The sequence below is a fragment of the Panicum virgatum genome, chromosome 7N, assembly GCF_016808335.1.
Source record: "Panicum virgatum strain AP13 chromosome 7N, P.virgatum_v5, whole genome shotgun sequence".
NCBI classification, from domain to species: Eukaryota; Viridiplantae; Streptophyta; class Magnoliopsida; order Poales; family Poaceae; genus Panicum; species Panicum virgatum.
In genome coordinates this window covers 21,124,240-21,145,565 of record NC_053151.1, presented here as the reverse complement: position 1 = coordinate 21,145,565, position 21,326 = coordinate 21,124,240, and the positions used below count along the sequence as shown (strand labels likewise).

General features: G+C 49.3%; 1 protein-coding gene across 1 annotated transcript; it reads left to right on the top strand.

The window, feature by feature from the left end:
* The first annotated feature begins 293 nt into the window (after positions 1–293).
* LOC120681000 (cyclin-dependent kinase 12-like) lies at positions 294–21,317 on the top strand. Its single transcript, XM_039962561.1, has 6 exons — positions 294–657; positions 1,159–1,837; positions 2,036–2,441; positions 19,480–20,003; positions 20,725–20,789; positions 20,965–21,317. Exons 1-6 carry the CDS (start codon positions 294–296, stop codon positions 21,003–21,005), a joined length of 2,079 nt encoding a protein of 692 aa, XP_039818495.1. The 3' UTR covers positions 21,006–21,317.
* The last annotated feature ends 9 nt before the right edge of the window (positions 21,318–21,326 follow it).

The window sequence follows — 21,326 nt, the reverse complement described above, 5'->3', positions numbered from 1 at the left end:
TATACCGTGCTGTTATCGAGCTGATTTCGTGTGTTTGCTTCCGCGCTCAATTTCACCTGTTCCTAAGGTTTTTAGTGTTCGTGTAGCTCTTCTGTAGCTACTCTGCACTACGCCTAGGACTCTAGGGTTGGGGTGCGCTTTTGGATCTTGAGCCCAAGTTTTCGATTGCGATAATTTTCGAAGGCTCCCATTCACCCCCCCCCCCTCTAGTCGCATTTCTCGGTCCTACAATTGGTATCAGAGCCGGGACGGTTTCTCTATAGCCTTCTCCGGTTTGAAACCGTTGTGCGACCATGGGTTCACCGGGCAAACCCCCAATCTTCGATGGATCCGATTACGACTATTGGAAGGTGCGCATGTGTGCCTATCTTTTGAGTCTAGGTTCCGAGGTCTGGGAGATTTGCGTGGACCCTGATTATGTGAACCTTGCGGTCCGCACGACCGAGCTTCAGGTTAGGAGACATGAGGTCAATAGCAAGGCGTACAACGCTCTCATAGCCTGTCTCTCTCGTCCTGAGTTCGATCGTGTCAGCGACCTTCTCACAGCCCGGGAGATCTGGAGACGGTTGGCAAATTTCCATGAAGGAACCAACCATGTCAAGTCGAGGCTGTATGAGACTCACCGGCGGGACTACGAGAACTTTTCTCAGTTCCCGGGTGAGAGCATCGACACCATGTTCAGTCGTTTTCAGTCGATTGTGAACAAGGTGCGTGCGAACCAGCCACAGGGCACCCAGACCAACTCTGATCATGAGAAGGCTATGAAGCTTCTCTATGCTCTTGATCGCAAGGTCTGGGAGGTGAAGGTCCAGACTATCATAGAGTCTGCTAGCTATGAGACCCTCACCGTGGATGAGCTGTTCAGCAAGCTCAAGGCTTCGGAGGTGGAGAAGCTCTCTCGAGCTAAGATGGAAGGCAATCATGCTGATGCCTCCGCCTCCAAGTCGATGGCCCTGCTAGGCAACTCTGGAGCTAACTCTAACCCTTCTCTTGGAGGTTTTTGCTTGTCTTCTCTTGTGTCTATGACAGATGAGCAGCGGGAGGTGCTGGGAAACAAGGAGCTTGCACTGATCATCCACAAGTTCCAGCGCGCCTTCAACAACAGACAAGCACGAGCGAAGACCTGCTTCAACTGCGGCAAAACCGGCCACTTCGCAGCTGAGTGCCCCAAGAAGAAGAGTTCCAGGGATGAGGACGACCCCTCCAGGCACGAGGAGTACCGCGAGCACCGCCACAAGCACCAGAGTGGGCACTCCCACAAGAAGAATGGCGGACGCTCCAAGCGGCACCACGAGCGGAAGAAGAAGAACGTCGGCAAGTACAAGAACAAGCAGGCGTTTGTCGCCCAAAGCGAGGATTACTCATCCACCAGCCAGAGTTCTACGTCTTCATCTTCATCCAGCTCCAGTGACTCCGACTCACACCACCGTGGCGAGAAGAAGCGGAGCTCCAAGAAGAAGGCCACGGAGGGCTTCACCGGCCTTTGCCTCCATACTGGGAAGGCGGCTGGTTTCTGCTCCATGGCCATCGACTCCGACGCCGACGGAACTCCTTCCACCACTGCAGAGCCTGCACCTCAGCCAGAGCCAAGCTCTGAGGTACGTCCTGAGCACCCCACTCCTGAGGAGTTGGAGGATCTTTACACTGCTCTAGATAATCAGGATTTGATCATTAAGGATGCTAAGAGGCAGTTTAGAGCTTTGAGACAGGAGCTGAAGGAAGTTAAACTAGCTTTAGAGATTGCTCAGTCTGCCCCTATTGTGGAGGATTGTGTTGAGGAGGATGAGTGCAGTCAGTGCATCGGCTTGATGTCTGACCTTTCCGAGCTCAGGAGCAAGTATGATGAGAACTTGCTCAAGCTCGAGGAGGGCAAGAAGGCCTTGGACGAGCTCAAGTCCCGGCCTACCCTCTTGGGTGCTTGTAAGGAGTGCCCAGCGCTTAGAGAAGAGCTTAAGGAGAAGAATGCTGCCTTGAGGAAGTTGGAGAAATCCGCAATCCCTAGCTCTTGCTCTGCTGATTGTACTGTGTGCCCAAGTCTGATCTCTGAGCTTGAGGAGGCACGGAAGGACAAGACCCGGATGGAGGAGGAGAACTCCCACCTTCGGGAGATTCTTAGTCGGGTGTCCGCCCGCGAGCCTCAGTTGGGCATGATGGTTCAGCAGTTTAAGCGTCCTGATGGTGTTGGGGTTGGTTTTGCTTTTACTCCTGCTGACTTTGTCCAACCCTATGGTAAGATTGGTGAGATACTTGAGCCGAGTGTGAATGCACTTTCTTCTTCCACAGCTCCACCAGTTCCTAAGCCAGCACCAGTTAAGGATGAAATCCTCACTGAGCCACCCAAAGCTCCACCTAAGAATCCAGTGTGGGTTCCCAAGCCTAACCATCTCAAGAACCGACTGGATACACTCCCTCCTAGTGGTAAGCCAATTCCTAAGCCCAAGGTGAGGACTCAGCCCCCCAGAGTACCTCAGAGAGCCCCAGCACCTACACCACAGCCTACACACAAGAGAGAGCCTTACCAGTGTGAGTGGTGTGAAAGGGAGGGTCACTTGGCAGAATTTTGCTTCCAGAGGTTGAGGCTTGAGCGCAGGCAGTCTGAGAGGCGTGCTCCGAAGGTGTTCCACTAGCCTACAGGTGGACACGCTCCAGCTCGACGTGGGCAGAGGCGGGATGCCAGGTCACGTCGTGTAGGTGGAGGAGGGGGAGGCGGCGGTGATTACCGCGCTCCTGTTGGTGGTTTCGCCGGCCCTGTTCCACACCGTGCTTTCGGTGGTGGTCAGCGTGGCCGAAGCTTTGGTGGCGGAGGCGCACCACGTTTTCCTCAGCGTGGTGGTCGCCAGCCACAGTTTTCGTTTGAGGATACTTACCCTACTTTCGAGCAGATGGCACGACACTGGTTTGCTTCTTTCTGTGCTAACCCCAGTGTCGGGCCATTTGCCCGCTCTTTCTCTGTCTAATGAGCAGGACACTCGAGGCCTGGAGGACATATGGCTCATGGACTCTGGTTGTTCACGCCACATGACCGGAAGTCACAGATGGTTCTCCAGCCTCACCCCGATGAAGGACAAAGAGTACATCACCTTCGGGGATAACAGCAGAGGAAAGGTACGTGGAGTTGGCGCTATTCGGGTTTCTGACGACTTCACCCTGAGAGAGGTTGCTCTTGTTGATAAACTTGGTTTTAATCTGCTTTCTGTTTCGCAACTTCTTGATGATGGGTATGAGGTGAGTTTCAAGAGAGGCTGCTCGCGTGTTCTTGATTCCAGAGGTGATTTTGTTTGCGGCATTGTTCCTTTTGGTCGTGTGTTACGCATTGACTTTTTTGGATCTTCTTCTAGCACCTCTCACTGTCTGGTGACTGGTCAGTCCTCTGAGCTCTGGAAGTGGCACAGGAGACTTGGTCATTTGAGCTTTGATCTACTAGTTAGGCTCAGCTCACTTGATCTGATCCGAGGATTGCCCAAGCTCAAGTTGGATAAGGACCTTGTTGGTCACCCATGTCATCACGGGAAGATGGTTTCCCTTCCACACCCACCTATGAATCAGGTGATGACATCGCACCCTGGCGAGCTTCTTCACATGGACACCGTTGGTCCCGCTCGTGTGCGCTCTGTCGGTGGGAAGTGGTACATTCTTGTGATCGTTGACGATTTTTCTCGGTACTCTTGGGTTTACTTCTTGGAGACTAAGGATGAGGCTTTTCAGTACTTTCGAGACCTTGCCTTGAGGTTACAGAACGAGCTTCCACATGCCATGAGGGCTATCCGCAGTGATAATGGTACTGAATTTAAGAATGCTCGTTTTGATGACTTCTGTCGTAGCTTTGGTCTCGATCACCAGTACTCCTCTCCTTATGTTCCTCCACAGAATGGCGTGGTTGAACGTAAGAACCGGACCCTAGTGGAGATGGCCAGGACGATGCTCGATGAGCATAGGACTCCTAGGCGTTTTTGGGCTGAGGCGATCAACACCGCATGCTATGTTGCCAACCGCATCTTTCTTCGCTCTTTCTTGAAAAAGACTTCTTATGAGTTGCAGTTTGGTCGACAGCCCAGTGTGTCTCACCTGCGTGCTTTTGGTTGCAGATGCTTTGTTTTGAAGGAGGGTAATCTTGATAAGTTCGAGTCTAGGAGCTCTGATGGCATTCTTCTTGGCTATGCTCTTCAATCTAGAGGCCATCGTGTTCTTATTCTTGAGACTAACCGGATCGTCGAAACTTGTAATGTAACCTTAGACGAGTCCACTCCTTCTTTGTCTGCTTCTTTGGAATGTGCAGGTGATGATGAGTTTGGCCAGGACATCTTCGAGGATGAGGATGAGCCTGAAGCCTTTGAGGGTGATGGTGGTGTCCCTGCGCCGGCTGTAGGCCCATTTCCTGGAGATTCGAGTTCTGACGACGATGGCGGCCTGCTCCCCACAGCTTCGACTATGACCGATCCACGTCCAGCTCAAGGTTCTTCTTCCAGGACCCATGCTGAGGGCGGTGGCGAGGTGACTTCACCTCAGCGAGTACACCACCGAGCCCTGCGGGATCATCCTCCAGAGAGGATACTTGGGGACCTTCACCATGGAGTTCAGACGCGGTCGAAGGTTACCTCTATCGCTTTCTGTGCTCATTCTGCTTTCGTAGCCACCTTTGAGCCCAAAGATGTTGGACATGCTTTATCTAATTCTAACTGGGTCAATGCCATGCATGAGGAGCTAGAAAACTTTGAGCGAAACCAAGTCTGGGTCCTTGTAGAGCCTCCACCAGATTGCCACCCTATAGGTACCAAATGGGTTTTCAAGAACAAACAGGGTGATGATGGGATGGTTGTGAGGAACAAGGCTAGGTTAGTAGCTCAGGGTTACAGCCAGCAGGAGGGGATAGATTATGAGGAGACCTTTGCACCTGTAGCTCGTTTAGAGGCCATCAGGATCTTTTTAGCCTTTGTAGCTTCGAAGGGGTTCAAGCTGTATCAGATGGATGTTAAGAGTGCCTTTTTGAACGGGTTTATAGAGGAGGAGGTCTATGTGAAGTAGCCTCCTGGCTTTGAGAGTCCCAAGTTTCCAGACCGAGTCTTCAAGCTTCATAAGGCTTTGTATGGTCTAAAGCAAGCCCCTAGAGCCTGGTATGCGAGGTTGAGAGCCTTTTTGCTTAAACAGGGGTTTGTCATGGGATCGGTAGATAAGACACTGTTTCTCCTCAAGCATGGTACTGATTTTCTGTTGGTTCAGATTTACGTGGATGATATCATCTTTGGTGGCTCCTCTCACTCTCTTGTTTCTAGCTTTTCTGATGATATGAGCAGGGAGTTTGAGATGTCGATGATGGGTGAGCTTCAGTTCTTCCTCGGGTTGCACATCAAGCAAACCCGAGATGGCACCTTCGTCCACCAGGCCAAGTACACCAAGGACATGCTCAAGAAGTTCGACTTCGGGGACCTCAGTCCCATGCCGACTCCTATGAGCACTTCTACGGCGCTGGATGAGGACACTGAAGGTGTTGCTGTGGACCAGAAGGAGTACAGGAGCATGATCGGCTCGCTCCTGTACCTGACGGCCACCAGACCTGACATCCAGTTCGCGGTCTATCTCTGCGCGAGGTTCCAGGCTTCTCCGCGCACGTCTCACAGGAACGCTGTGAAGAGGATCTTCAGGTACCTTCGATACACTGCAGAGTTTGGCTTATGGTACTCTGCTTCCTCTTCTCATGCGTTGGTTGGCTTTTCTGATGCTGATCATGGTGGGTGTCGGATTGATCGCAAGTCGACTTCAGGCACTTGCCAGTTTCTTGGAACTTCTCTTGTGTCTTGGTCTGCCCGCAAGCAAACTAGTGTAGCCCTTTCCACCACAGAAGCCGAATACATTGCTGCTGCTAGTTGTTGCTCCCAGATCCTTTGGATGAGACACACTCTCAGCAATTATGGCCTAACCTATGGCAGAGTTCCCATTTTCATTGATAGCACCTCAGCCATAAGCCTAGCCAAGAACCCCGTCCTACACTCTCGCTCCAAGCATATAGACGTGAGGTTCCACTTCCTGAGAGATCACTATGAGAAGGGTGATGTTGAGCTGACCCATGTGTCCACTGATAATCAAGTAGCCGACATCTTGACCAAGCCCCTAGAACAAGCCACCTATGCTCGCTTGCGGGGAGAGCTTGGCGTGTGCTACCCATTTTGAGTTGGGTAGTTGTTTTTGTAGTTTAGGATTTGGTTTTACCTTCTTTTTGCTATTTCTTGCATTTTTGTGTACATACCACTTTGCATAACATTTGCTCATATGCATTACACTTGCACTGAGCTTCTCATGTATGATATCTGCATTTGCTTGTGCTTTGTGCTATGCTATGAGTTGTATATATGCTTTGACCATGAGTAGCTAGCTCCTTTGAATATGTTGTATATTGGCTCTGAGCTTAGCTATTTTATTCTTTGAAAATCATAAAACATGGTCACCTTTTGGATCTGCTACTAGCATGTGTAGGCTCGTATGCTTTTGCTATCTTGTTTCATGTTTAGTGGCTAGGTCCTTTGCTATCACATGCAACAAGATGCCCTCTTTTGCTTCGTGTTGGAATGTACTAATTGGACTCTAATTTCAAAAATCCAACTCTTGCTTTGCTCTGAGTGAAAAGATCCAGGTGGGATTGCTTGCACCACTGTTCTTGATCCGAGACTGCTCCTCTGGAGAACTTGGACAAGGCTGTGGATGACTGAGAGTGGTGTCTTAAGCTTTTGATGGTCTTTGACCTAGGCTTGGCACATTCGCTAAGTTAAGCACTTGCAAGTTTTCAACCCCTGGCACCAATTCCTTGTGTTTGAGAATTTTTCAATTGGTTTCAAGGATACTTGAGTGGCAGTTGCTGTGATATGCTTTGGGTAGCTCACCTGTATGTTCTTGCTAGCACTAGCATGCTTGCTTAACTTCTAGTATGCTAAGTCCTTTATGGTGATGCTTTTCTTTTACAAATGACAAATGCTTGCTCATGATCTGTATAGATATATTCTTATGAGCTTCTCCATGCATTGTCTTTGTATATGCACCCTCATATGCTGTGCTGTTTCGACCTTGCAAATGCTTTTGTTCTGTACCTGGAAGCTTTTAGGCACGCATGCACTGCACTTCATGGCATATTTCCAGGGGGAGCATCTAGGCAGGGTGAGTTTCCTTGACGTGTGCCTTGTCAACAAGGGGGAGAGATTGTTGTTTGGTGTCTCACCATAGGTTGTTGGTTGGTGTCTCACCTTAGGGGTTAGGGGGATAATTTCTTGATCCTTGTCCTAAGGGGGAGAGTTTGTTTGTTTGGTCTCAGCGAGAGATTCAGTCTTGGGTTAGGGGGAGAATTTCTTGATCCTTGTCCTAAGGGGGAGAGTTTGTTTGTTTGGTCTCAGGGAGAGATTCAGACTTTGAGTGTGCACACATCGGGGGAGAGTTGCATAGTGAGGGGGAGCTGCATTTCAGGGGGAGTTTTTGAGTTTTTTCATGCTCTTTGCTGGTCGTGTTGAGCCTTGCCTCTTTCTGGAGGGACCAGCTTTGCACATGCTTGGCTGTGTTGAGCCTTGCCTCTTTCTTGAGGGGTCAAGCATGTTTTGGAGTCAGTGCGTCGAGCCGTTGCCCTTGTCTTGGGGGCTGACTCTTTTGGCTTTGCTATATTCAAGTAATCTTTTCTGGCTTTCATTTGCTTTTGATCACTTGAGGTAGCTCTCTTTGTTTTCTATTTCTTTTTGGTTATCCTTTTTCTTTCACTAGTGCCCGTGTGGGGTGTGGTGTTGACAATGCACTCATCAAGGGGGAGATTGAGAGGCAGTGGAGGCCTGCTCCTTGGTGTGATGAGTGATTGCCAACACGTGGAGTGGACTAACTGTGTGAAGTCACGACTCTATGGAGATTGCGCCAGTTCTTGGTCTGTGGTGTGCAGGTACACGGATGGCGCGGTGGCAGCGAGATGGTTTGGACAAGAGCGAGGCACGTGCCGATGCACTATGCGGCGGCATTGCGGTGACAGGGAGCTCGACGACCATGTGGAGGCCGGAGACCTTGCGGTGGCGTTAGAGGCCCGACCGGATGACCGTGCGGTGGAGAAGGGCGGCCCAGATGCTTGGGCTACTGCTGGGCCGCATTGCGATCCACTCCTGGTGCCAAGGCGGGACGGCGTGGAGTTTGTTGGTAGCTCGCGAAAAACCAACGGTGGGGATGCGTCGACGTCGGCCAAGTCGGACAGAGATGGCGATGGCGTCAGAGATGACGAAGGCGCTAGGGTTCCGGCAGGAGGTTGGACACGTGGCGACATCGGGCTTGGCGGGTGTGCCCGGAAACATCGCGCGGGAAGGTTTCGCGGTTCCTCCAAAACCGCACCCGAACTCGGTTTCGGCAGTTTTCCCAAAACTGCCCCCGTGAAGATTCCAGAAGGATGCGTGGCGACATCAGAGGGTTTGCGTCGGGTCGAAGCAATCTACTCCAAGTCGTCGCAGCCGTCGGATGGTCTTCAATGTATCGTTTCCGGTTTTGCCCCTAAGGGCCTTGTAGTTTATTTCTAGCACTTAGGGGTAATCTAGTCTTTAGAGGAAGACTTGGAGGGAAAGGAATGGGAGTGGGTGGTGTTGCCTCTAGCACAACAAAAAGGCTAGCGTCCCTCCTCTCTCATTGGCTCTCTGGCTGGCGGTACAATAGAAGATAGAGGCAACAGCCAGGGTGCCCGCTCTTCTCTCCCTCTCCATGTTCTTCCTCCCTCCTCTCTTCTAGGTAGGATTTTAGCCATGGATTTGTGAGACTCATGTACTGAATTCATGTGGGAAAGGAGGCCCTTCCCTCCTTGTGCCCTCGTGGCTTTTGATTTCAATCACTTCGGTATGTCTCTCATCTTCCTTGTGATGGATTGTCAAGTCCGTGGTTGATTCTTTGTGTGCATGAGATCGTGGTGATTCTTAGAGCTCTTGTGGTGAATTCATGCCTTCTTGCCTAGTGCAAAACCCCTAGAATTCACGAGCTCCTTAGGATCGTTGTTCTTGAGCTTTACACGGTTTGAGAAAACCCCATTCTTGCTCGGTTTTTCATCGATTCCTCTTAAGCCATGGAGTGAATCGTCGATTCCTCTAGTAGGTAGGTTCACAAGGTCTTTGTGATCGTACCTGCAATTTTTGGTGAGCTTTCAATCTGTTTTGGACCTTCGATCGTCGAGATTTCCAAAGGTTGCGGGCTGTAAAACGCTCTGGACTCTGTTTCTGGACTGCATCGGTTGAACCGACGCTTGGGTTCAAGGTCGTCGGATCAACCGGCGCATACAAGGTTCGGTTGCTAGGGTTTTTGGCGGTTCTGTTGAATGCACCGGTGTTGCTTGTGTGTGTGCTGTTCTGGCCCGTTTAACCGGCGTATTGTCTTTTCTTAGCGCCGGTTGATCCGGTGCTCTGCAATCGGCTTTGACAGTTGTTGCACGTCGGTTAAACCGATGAAGTGCCCTCAGTGCACATCGGTTTAACCGGTGCTCATTGCACGGTTTTGGTGCATTTTGTTGCCCCTCTGGACAACTGCACCGACGTCAGTCTTTGATTTTGTCGGTTATACCGGCGTCGCTCACCGGTTGAACCGACGCTATTCAAACTAGGGCGTCGGATCAACCGGTGCTTGCTGTTTGCTGCTGCCGGCTCTGTATCACCGGTTAGACCGACGTATTCAAGCTGTATATGTCGGTTCAACCGGTGATAGTATACTGTGCTGTTATCGAGCTAATTTCGTGTGTTTGCTTCCGCGCTCGATTTCACTTGTTCCTAAGGTTTTTAGTGTTCGTGTAGCTCTTCTATAGCTACTCTGCACTACGCCTAGGACTCTAGGGTTGGGGTGCGCTTTTGGATCTTGAGCCGAAGTTTTTGATTGCGATAATTTTTTAAGGCTCCCATTCACCCCCCCCTCTGGTCGCATTTCTCAGTCCTACAGCTGCGGATCGACAAGAGGTGATGACCCGGCAGATCCTCATACTCGGCGAAGTTGGTACTGGACGAAGAAGCGTAGGACGCAGCGTTGCGCATCCTGATGGGGAAGGGTGACGCCGCGGTCGCGCTCCCCCTGGGAGGCACTAGAGCTGCAGTCGGTGATGGTGCTGGCGTAGCCGATGCCGAAGCACGTGATGACGAAGCGACGGTACCGTCGGTCGCGACGCTGAGCCACGACATGGCAACCTCAACCCATGTAGGGGAGGTGAGGTGTGCCACCCGGCGTCGCTCCACGCGTGCTTGTCGCGAATGCTGGCCCGAGCACCTGTTGCGCCGGGCTGGTGAAGCCGGAATATCCGGGTTGCGTCTGGGCGAGAGGAGCTCCATGAGGTAACCGTTGCCAGTTGCTCTGAACTCGAGACTCTCGAACCAGATCACGTATCCTGCTGGGAGCGGATCCGAAATGCCCATGAGGTACGGGTTGGATCTGCTCGCCATCCCTGGAGATCAAATGGGAACAAAAGAGACAATGTCACGCAGCGAGCCCCTACCTGGCGCGCCAACTGTCGGTGTCCTGACCCGAGGGTCCGGATCCCAACTAGTAAATGATGTGTGTTTCCTCGTCCCAGATGTTGATGCAAGAGGCAACATAGTAACGCACTGGTTTATCCTGGTTCAAGCCATGGGGCCGTACATCCAGCAAAGGGGTGTGCGAGGGCACTGTATTATCTTGCGCCGGAGGTGCCTGTAGTAGGGGGATACAGGCGTGGTGAGAGAGGGAGGGAAGCTCCCAGGTCTTTGCTAGAGGAGAAGTCGATTGAGGCGAGTGCCAATATCGAGTGCTGAGCGTTGTGCTCGTGTGAGAATGACTGCCAATGTCGTAGATGACCCTCCCCCTTAAAGGAAGCCCGCCTCCTCCTTTTATAGTCACAAGGAGGAGCGGTGTACATGAGTAGGGGATCGTGGAAGTCGTCATTTTCCCCCGAATCGCGGGGGTGCAGTGGTCGAACACTGTGGGAAGTACACCGTGGGGCATGGCGTCGGGCGTGGCAGTCGTCCTGGATATCGTCCTTGGTCTTGCTGAGATTGCGCCGGCGTCCTACCAGCCCCAGCAGGTGGCGTGGTCGTCGCTGTAGGGTGTACAGTCCTCCAGATGTGGCGTGGTGGCGTTCCGTGGGCCCTGCAGGTCAGGGTCTTGCATATGCATGTGCGCCAGCGGTGATGGGGCGCGTGGCGGTCCCGGACCCCCTGGACGGAGTGTTAGCGTGTGCACTAAGGAGGTCCGGGAGTCACGTGGAGGTCCCGGACCCCTCGAGGGGGACGTCCGGGCCTCCGGCTGCTAGTGCCGAGCGTCCCTCCTTGAGGGGCACGTGGCAACACCAGGCCCCTTCCTGAGCAGGAGGTGGGCCCGGGGCCATACGTGTGGTGAGGTGGTGTCCGGACAGCCGGAGTAGGCAGAATAGTAACGGGAACTATGCCGAGCGCGTCTCGTCCCGCGTCGCAGGTCCCACAGTGCTGCCACAGCGTCCGGGATGGCGGAGCAGTGACCGGAGTTGGCGGACGGGACTCCGGTCACAGCCACTGTGGGGAATGGCGGCCTGACGTCGTCTGTCCTGGGCGCTGTGGAGGAGTGGTTGGCACTTAATGCCCCCGTACGTCGGGCGGGTGAGCGGCAGGGCCGTTTGTCCTTTATGCCGAGGGGTGGTCTCGAGCGAGGCGGAGTTGAGTTGCCTGCTCGAGGGTAGGTTCGCTATCCTCGAGCGAGGCGGAGATGTTTTGCCCGCTTGAGGGTAGATTCGCTACCCTCGAGCGAGGCGGAGATGTGGGACGTAGTCGAGGGTCTCGATGGGAGCTCTCGAGCGAGGCGGAGATCGTCCCGCGGGTCCGAGAGGGGATGTGAATGGGCCGCATGCTGGGCTTCTTTGAGTCCTTTCCTTTCTTCCGAATTGGAAGGAGGCCGTGGGCCTTCGTGGGCTCAGCCGCCTAACATGTGTTTGCATTTTTTAGGGTGATCTTAGTACCCCGATTAGGGTGCCCCTAATCGTGGTACCCAACAGCTGGTAGCAGTCAACAAGTTCACCAAATGGATCGAGTACAAGCCCATTGTCAAGATCTCATCCGATAGAGCAGTGGATTTCATATCTGACATTATCCACCGATTTGGCTTTCCTCACACCATTATTACAGATCTCGGCTCCAACTTCACGTCACAATCTTTTTGGGATTTCTGTGACAACTCATGCATTGAGGTCAAATATGCCTCAGTAGCTCATCCTCGGGCAAACGGTCAAGTTGAGCGCATCAGTGGTTTAGTACTCGACGGCTTGAAGAAAAGACTCTATGACACCAATACCAAGAAAGGTGGCAAGTGGATTCAAGAAATACCTCACGTAGTCTGGGGGCTGCGAACCCAGCCTAGCAAAGCAACTGGACAATCTCCTTTCTTCCTCACTTACAGGTCAGAAGCTATACTACCCGCTGATATTATGTGGAAGTCTCCAAGAGTAGAAGCCTATCAAGAAGAGGAAGCAGATGAAGCTCGACAACTTGAGTTATACTCAGTCGAAGAGGCCAGAATCAATGCCTTAACTCAATCGGCTAGATATCTCAAAGATCCTTCAACGTGGGAGATCTAGTACTACGCAGGATTCAGGATGAGACAGGACTGCACAAGTTAAATTCCAGATGGGAGGGTCCATTCATCGTAACCAAGGTTACAAGACCAGGATCATACAGAATCACTGATGCAGATGGCAATGAGGTAACCGAATTCCTGGAACATCGAGCACTTGCGCAAGTTTTTTCCTTGATCCAAGCAATCTAGTGTTGTCAGTTGATTTCTTTAATGAAGCAAGGGTCCTTAACGGTATATCGACTACATTAAAGGCAATCTCTCCGTCTGACAGCATCACCAGTTCAGGATAGCTTATACAGTTCTCCATCAGGATAACTACACAAGCCGCATCCTTGCCCGTAATGTAAGGGCGCAACCTACTCGCCTAGATCGGGAAGGTGTTTGGAGACCTTTACTAGTTGTCCATCTTGGGTAACTCGACGGAGTTCATCTTAACAGGTCAACTATGAGGAACTCCAGCCTTGTTGTAAAGGCAAATCTACTCGCTCGTTCGAGTACGTTATGGATACTACTACATTTTGTCCATCTTGGGCAGCCCGACGGGGTTCGCCCTAACACGTCAATCTTAGTAGTTACTCTAGTCTACAAGTTAGACACCTTACTCGCCTCGCTTGAGTAGGTTTCAGATATCTTTCTGGCATTCACATCTTGGATAACCCGATGGGGTTCATACCTAACAGTTTTGCCTTAAGGATTACTCCAGTCCTTGGTCAAAGGACACCTTACTCGCCTTGCTCGAGTAAGCCTTGGATATCCCTATGACATTTACGTCTTGGGCAACCCGACGAGGTTCGTACCTAACAGTTTTATCTTACGAATTACTCCAGTTCTTGGTAAGGAAACACTATTCGCTTGCTCGAGTAGTTTATGGATACCTTTACAAGTTTATCAAATCGGGTAGTCTGACGGGTCTCACCCTAAATGATTAACTTTAAGGATTACTCCATTCATTCTACTCGATTAGTTCATATTTATCCTACGATATCAGATCATGCTTCTGAAGACACACCAACAGGATACGAATTATGAACAACGACAAGAATCCAATGAAGATTATAAGAGTTGTTACAAGCAGTCTACTCTGCCATGTTCTTCAAAATTTCCTCCGCAATCACTTCTGATTCCTTACAATACTCTCAGAATTTCTCATCAGAGCAACTGGGAGCTATTCCTTTAGCTATCGGAGCTAAATTAAACTAAGGCAAGTATGACTTGACAACTCCTATCATGTGAGTTAGATAATTCTTGGAAGTAGCCGTCATAACATCAAAAATTTTCTGGGGAGCTTCTTCCAAACGCTCCACCAAGGACTTGCTACTTGACGACTCTTCTTCAGTATCAACCATATCCACAAGAGCTTGAGCTGCTGCTATTAGTCGAGTATTGTCTTCTAGAGAACCTGATGGGAAGATATCTCAGAAATTGATATGACAAAGTAAAATCAAGACAAAAGATCGAGTGCTTACATATGAAATACATACCTCATGAAGTCCGTGTACCATGAAAGGTAACCTTGTGTAGCTTTCTACACACTTATCAAACCATGTAGGTTGCTCATAGGTTAGAGTCATGGCACAAGCAACCCACCATATATAACACTAGGAGATGCAAAACAAGCAAACATCCTAGCAAAAGTAATGGAGCTACATGATGCTTGAATTGAAAACTAGCTACCATTACCTTATGGGGGACTTGGGCAACAAATGTCCAAGTTGTGAGCTTAGCTTGTTTTGGCTTGAACCTTCACTTTAACTTGTAAGCTAAGCATCCAAATCCCCCGATGCACTTGTTTGGTGCCTAAGTCTTAGGAACCCAAACCTTTTGACAGCCATCCATGGTATGAATAATATCCTTGGGCACCCAAATAGGTTGGTTCCATCCATATGTTCTCCACCCCATGACATGAGCTACCACCTTGCTGTTTTTCTTCTTCTTAAGTATGTAGTGGTTGCTCTTTTGTTTGTTCTTGTGGGTGGGCTTGGTGTATATGTATGAAGCCTTCAAGTATGGAGATGTGTTTTTCTTGATCTCCTTAGCCTTCTTGTTCAAGTTCATTGGCTTGCTATTTTCTTTGCCATTTGCTTTGCCCTCTTTCTCCTTGCATTGGTAGGACTTGTGGCCTTCTTTGTGACACTTGAAGCAAGTCACGGTTTCCCCCTTTTCAAGCTTCTTCACGCCCGCGGAGGTGTTATCTTGAGAAGGTTGGACTTGCTCTTGAGTGTACTTTCCCTTGATCCGCCTCAAGTCCGCCGTTAGCCTTTCTACCTCTTGTTTAAGCTCATCATTTTCTTTAGCAATGAGATTGTCACATGTTTCTACAATCACTTTCTCATTGCAAGGGGTTAGATCACAAGAGGTAGATGCATCTACCTTGTCAATAGAGATAGCACAAGGAATATTGCAAGGAAATGATTTATCCGATGATGATTCACTTTTAGACTCAAGACTCTCATATTTCATTTTAAGTTCTTTATGCTCATTGTCTAACAAATTGAATTTGTTTAACAAGTTCTCATATCTTGAGACAAATGAAGCATGAAGTTTTTCTTTAGCTTTGAGAGTTTTGATTTCTTTATTTTGTTTAGTGAGATATTCTTGTTGATTATGGAGGAGTGTCATCATCTCACAAATTTGATTGGTTTCAACATCGGATTCATCATTGGAGGAGGAGTCATCACTTACATTGTTATTACCTAGTGCCATAAGACACATGGGAGGTGGTGACAATCTCCGAGGGCGATGAGTGGTGGAGCTCTTGGAATTTTTCTTGCGACTTGAGCTTTCACCACTTTTCTTGGGCTTGTAGATGGCGGAGAGAGCTTGGGGTCTTGACTTGTTCTTTTTCTTCGCCATCTTCTCCATCCCAACCGCACTCCCTCTAATGAGTGTTTTGTACCCAAGCTCATAGATGTACATGCTAGGCAATCTTGCGGTGGTGGTATAGCACGGCCCTTGGATATTCTTCATCGCTTGAACTTGATTCATCATCACTTTCATCCTCCTCTTCTTCTTCACTTGAGCTTGATGAGTCTTGTCACCTTGGTTGATGCTTGCATGAATGCTTGGCGGCGAGACTCTTTTTGCTTAAAGAAGAGGTAGGCTCTTGCTCTTTCTTCTTTGTCATCCCCATACTATATTTATGGGCAATGATTTAATTGATGACTTGGTTGGGTGTAAGCTTGACCAAGTCTTCCTTTTGCAAGAGTGTGTTGATGATGTCATAATCGGGCTTGCGAAGGCTTCGGAGGATCTTGCAGTTAATGTCCTCATCTTTAACTTGATTGAGACTTAAGGCATTGATTTCATTGACAAGAGTGTTTAATCGTGAGTACATGTCATGAGCATTTTCATTTGGAAGTTGCTTAAAGCTACTAAGCTCCTCGCCGAGAATATGATATTTTTGATTTGCAACATCCTTTGTGCCCTCATGATTCTCGACAATTTGCTTCCATAGCTTATGAGCATTTTCATTTGCAAAAATATGATTAAACACACTATCACATAGAGAAGACAATATAATTGATTTTGCAATGGCATCATATTGTCTCTCGGCCTTATTCTCATTTTTCTTGCCCTCTTCGGTGACACGCCAAACATCAAGCCCCCGGGCTTGAAGATGTGCTTGCATAAGCACTTTCCACTGTGGAAATCCCGTGCCATCGAAAAACGGAGCCCTATCGGTACTCATCCCTTCCCCGGACATGATAATCACTCGACGGTTAAGTCGACGGGTCTCCTACGAGCTTTCTCACAAATTTACCAATAGAATTGGCTAATCCTCATAAGAGGTGTGAGACCAAGCTCTGATACAAATTGTAAGGATCACCGGGGTGACCGACCCTAGAGGGGGAGGGGGTGAATAGGGTCGTTAATCGCTTTTTAACCTAGGGCTTAATCTAATTGCATAAGATAAACCTAACACGTCCTACATATGCTAGTTATGACTAAGGTTTATCTATGCTACCCTCTACTTAGCCCAAAAGACTTGCAACCTATAGCCAATCCTAATCAAACTAACTAGGAAAGTAAAGGTAAGCAAGAAAGAGTAAATGCGGAAACGTAATGCGGTAAGTAAAGCGGTAAGGGAGAGGATATGCAAACTCCCGTGAAGACACCAAGACACACGATTTAACGTGGTTCGGTTAGGACACCAAAGTCCCTCCCTACGTCCACGACCACTTGTCCAACACGAACAAGTGTGATGCCGAGTCTCTTCGCTTGATCACCGTCTTGCGTCGGTCACCAAGGCACCGGCAAGCAAAGGCTAAGTGCCACCAAGTCACCAAGACAAGGTCACCGCCACCGTCTATCTCGAAGCGTCACCACGCCACCGTCTTCACTATTGGAGCTTCTCACCAAGAGGGGTCTCCTTCCCCGCACAAAGTGTCGTTGCCTCTCCACACCAAGTAGGAGGGTCACACGACGAGTACAAGTGTTTGCTTGCCGCAGCAAGACTTCTCTCAAGGGAGCTCTCGCAAGAACTAATCCCTAATCAAGCACTAAGCACTCTAACAAGTGTGCTTAAGCCTATATGATGTACAATGAAGCTCTATGGTGGTTGGAGATGACCTTTGGCTCTTGTATACTTCCTTGGTCTCCAGCACTCTCAAATGAGCCGTGGGGTGGCATATATATAGCCCACACACCCCAAACTAGCCGTTGAGAAAAGCCTGACGAAAAACCCTTAACGCCGGTTAAACCGACGCTCAGTTCTTGTCATCACCGGTTTAACCGGTGAGTGTATTTTCCCAGCAACTAGCCGTTACAAACTTCCAACGGCTATTTGATCAATCGACTGACGCTCTCAAAACTAACGTCGGTTTAACCGGTGAGTGCAAAGTTCAGAACCCCCGAAAAAATGGAGTCTCTGGACAACTACACCGACGCTCACTTTTTCTTTATCGTCGGTTTAACCGGTGTCTCTGAGTCTGTCTTCACTTCAAGTCATTGCACCGACGAGTTGTCTCCAGGCATCGTCGGTTCATCCGGCGCAAAACCCTAATCTCAGCTTTCTGGGTCCATTGCACCGATGAGTACAATTTGCCTAACGTCGGTTTAACCGGTGCATAACATCGGTTCAACCGGTGATAGCAAATTGTCTCTGTCTTGTTCGTTTTGACTTGAATTTCTTCACGGTCTCTTCAATTCTTGTTCCTTGGACCGTAGGGGCGGCCCTTCGGGTCTAGCTGCGCCTATTTTCTCTTTGTCATCACTTGAACCTAAAAAGCTGGGAATGTTTATCTTAACAATCATATTAGTCCAAGTGTTGTGTGTGTCATCATTCGCCAAAACATTATATTGAAATATGGCATGAGAGGCCATTTTCGCTACAGAGAGGTAGAGGGCGCGAGCCGGGCCAAACTGGGCCACGGCTGGGCCGAAGTGTGCTGGAACGGGCCGGTGGAAAGGATCCAAGTGCACAGTGATATCTCGGATTTTTGTGAATTTGTGATTTCAAAACGGCTTTAAACATTTTTGTGACAAAGCAAACGTGCTCCAAAAATTATGAAAAAGTCACAAAATAGAGCTAACTTAGGGGAGTTTTCTGGTAAAATTTGAGCAAATTTTACTTAGCACATTTTTCTAGGAAATTCTTTTAGTGCACAAACTCATGAAATGCAATTCAAACGAAATTCAAAATTTAAATTTGATGCATGTTTGATGATTTATGCATACTCATGTATTTATAGTGACACAGGGGTGTCACACAGGCTTGTTTGATTAACTCTCTTTTAGGATACTTAGTCGAAGAAGGCCTCGCTGCTTCTACTGCGACGAAGTCGTTGGGTGCTGAAGCCGCATAACCCGTCAGCGTGAAGTGCTACTGGTATGATTGTTGCATGTCTCTGTTGGCCCAAGACTGTAACTTGTCTTTGTCATCTTCTTCCGCTGCGTTGTTTAAAATTCTATGTAATCTATTTTCTTTCTGCTGCTACATTCAAAATTCTGTCTGTATCCCCTGTAACTCCTGTTTTTCGTTAAAGTTGGGTTGTAATATAATGTGACAAGTGATGTGCAACAGGTCGGCTTTGGCAATAAAATTGTGTCCGCCATGTTTGGACTGGGATACCACAACTGGTATCAGAACCAAATATAGTATCCACATCACCTGTCGTCTTATATTACACCTTAGAACGTGCGTATAAAGCCCTACTAGATAATAGGTATATATATGTTAAGGTGGCTATATAATATACTAACCTAGTATAGAGTTTACTTTCTGTTAATTACATTCTGGTGCGTCGTTATAGAGAAGACACCTACGCCAGGTAAACAAGATAAGTACATGTCTGCCACGTGACTTGATCGTGGACACCCACCTTCATGACGGGAATCAAGGCGCTTAACTCAAGAAGCGGCCAGCTTGAGGACGGTTCATATGGCAACATGCCTACCTCCTAAAGCACGGATTAATCTTTCCTACAGCCACCAAACAAAAATGCCCCCCCCAGATAGGCAGCACATTCTGTGCTAGAAAATTGTACACAGAAAGATCACACTATTAAAATCGATGACTGCGATTATCCTCAAATGCTTTAGGCCCTGTTTGGGACCGTGTTAGCGTCGCTTATGAGCCGAATACGCAGAATAATCCTGCCGAACGGCCTGCGACAAACGTGCGTGCGCCAGCCGCCGGCAACGCAAAACGCCGAGAAATGAACTACATGTGCGAGAATCGCAGAAGCGGCCTCGAAACTGTGTTGGGCTTATACGCATCGTGGTTTTTAAGCCCGCGGTCCCAAACAGACCCTTAACTCACATCAAGCGTCAGAAACTCTCGGATCTCCCCGACTCAACGCATCCCCCCACCCCCGCCCGGCCGCCCCGCTCCCCCGCGTCCTCACGCACGCCTTCCGCTGCGACGGGCCAGGTTCGAATCGTGGGGGCGACGTTTCAAAAAAAAAATCGTGGGGGCAACTTCTTTCCCCGTAGCTTATTTTTTTCCTCCCCGCCGCGGCCGCTCGCCTGTGCGCCCGCGCGCGAGCCGCTGCTCGCCTGCGCCGGTCGTCGCGATTGCCCTCGCCCCCGACCTCGCGCGCGGCGCCAGGGCGAAGCGCCGCCCGAGCTCCCGCGCGCCCTCTCCTCCCGCTCGCTCCTTTCTCCCCAAACCCTCGAGCGCACCTCCGAGCTCGTCGGCCCCTCACGCCCCAACCGCGAGCGTGGGCGCCTCCAAGCTCGACAGCGCGGGCAGCTGCCTCTAAGCTCCCCGGCTTTTTCGCCTCCCACGTGCCCCGCGGCTCTTTGTGCGAGTTCCACGGCCCACCGCGCCGCTCACTGCCGACGAAGTTCCGTGCCGAGATTCCATCTTCCCCTTGTTCTCCGGCCTCCGAGCGGACCGGCCGGCGGGCCCCTCCGGCCTCCCCAGCGCTCCACGGCTCCCCGACGCGAGGCCCACGGCGCCTGCCGGCTCCGAGCAGTCGGCGCCTCCAAGCTCCTCCACCCCCACCCCCGACTCGGTGAGTAATCAAGCTAGCGTTCTGTTGGTTCAATTGTTCCTTTTACTGTTTGTCTTCCTCCTGGGGCAAGCACGGGATCCTGGTTTTTAGTCCTGCTGTTCCGTTCCAGCACCTGAAACACCCATTCAATTTGATTTGTTCTGATTCGATTTGCGAGGATGGGAACTTGTGGGAAACATCTGATTAGCTCTTTAGATTTGAAGTCAGCTTGGTAAACAATGTGCAGGGATTGGAACAACGGTTTGCAATGGGATCAAACATAACTTTGAAGATACAAAAAAATTGCAAAATTGCAAGCTAACATGACCAGAGATGAATATGTTCACCCGTGACACATCTATTGGTTCAGGCCCTCATTACAATTTTAGTTCATCTTTATATTCCAAGTACTAGATGATAGTACTGTTGCATATCATCATTGAAGTTTGGTGACCGTCCAGCTTTCTTTACTTGACTACAAAGAAAGAAAAGGAAAAGAAAAAAGAAAAAGAAAAGCCATAACTTGGTAAAAGGCATAAGGCTGATTAACTTTGCCTTTTGGGCTTGTCGTTATGAATTTATCATGCTTGCTGATGTATGCTCAACTTTGCCTGCTACTAATTTTCCACATGAGTTTTCAAGTATCATGCTTGCGGATGTTTTGGGCTTGTCTTTAGACATGATTATTTGCAGTCACTCTTGTAGATATATTTGATCACCAACTATCCTTGTTCCTCTGCAGTTCACAAGATTGTAGGGCTCAATTGAGGCTGACGCCCCAAGGACCATGGTACACGCCACAGGCAGGTAACATGGCATTCCAAATCAATGATGACGTATAAACATTTAGTTTTCTGCACCTTGCCCATATATTGTTTATGTTGGAAAAATAGAGATGGACCTTGCCCATAAATTTAGTTGTCCGCACCTTGCCCATATACATGTACAATTTACTTGGACATGTGTGTTATCACTCAAATAGAGATGGAGATTGGAGAGTCTACAGCGATGGAAGCTGCATGAGGAAATATATTTGCTGACAAGATGACAAGATGATCGGGATTTTGATTAAAGACATCGAGCGTCGTCGTTTCTATGGGTATTTATGGGGGTGCTTTTTATGCTACTCTTTTTCCCTTATGTTTCGGTTTGCATTGTGGCACTTGTAAAGGCTCGAGTTCCCTATATTTTTTAACCAATTAAGTGGAAGTATAGTTCTTGAATCAGTTCTTTGATTCTTTCTTACAGTGGTTATAACAGATGACATTTCATTGGTTATTTAAAGCTATTCAGTGCTTAACTACTTATGCTATAAAAAACACTTTCACAGCATTATCTCAATGT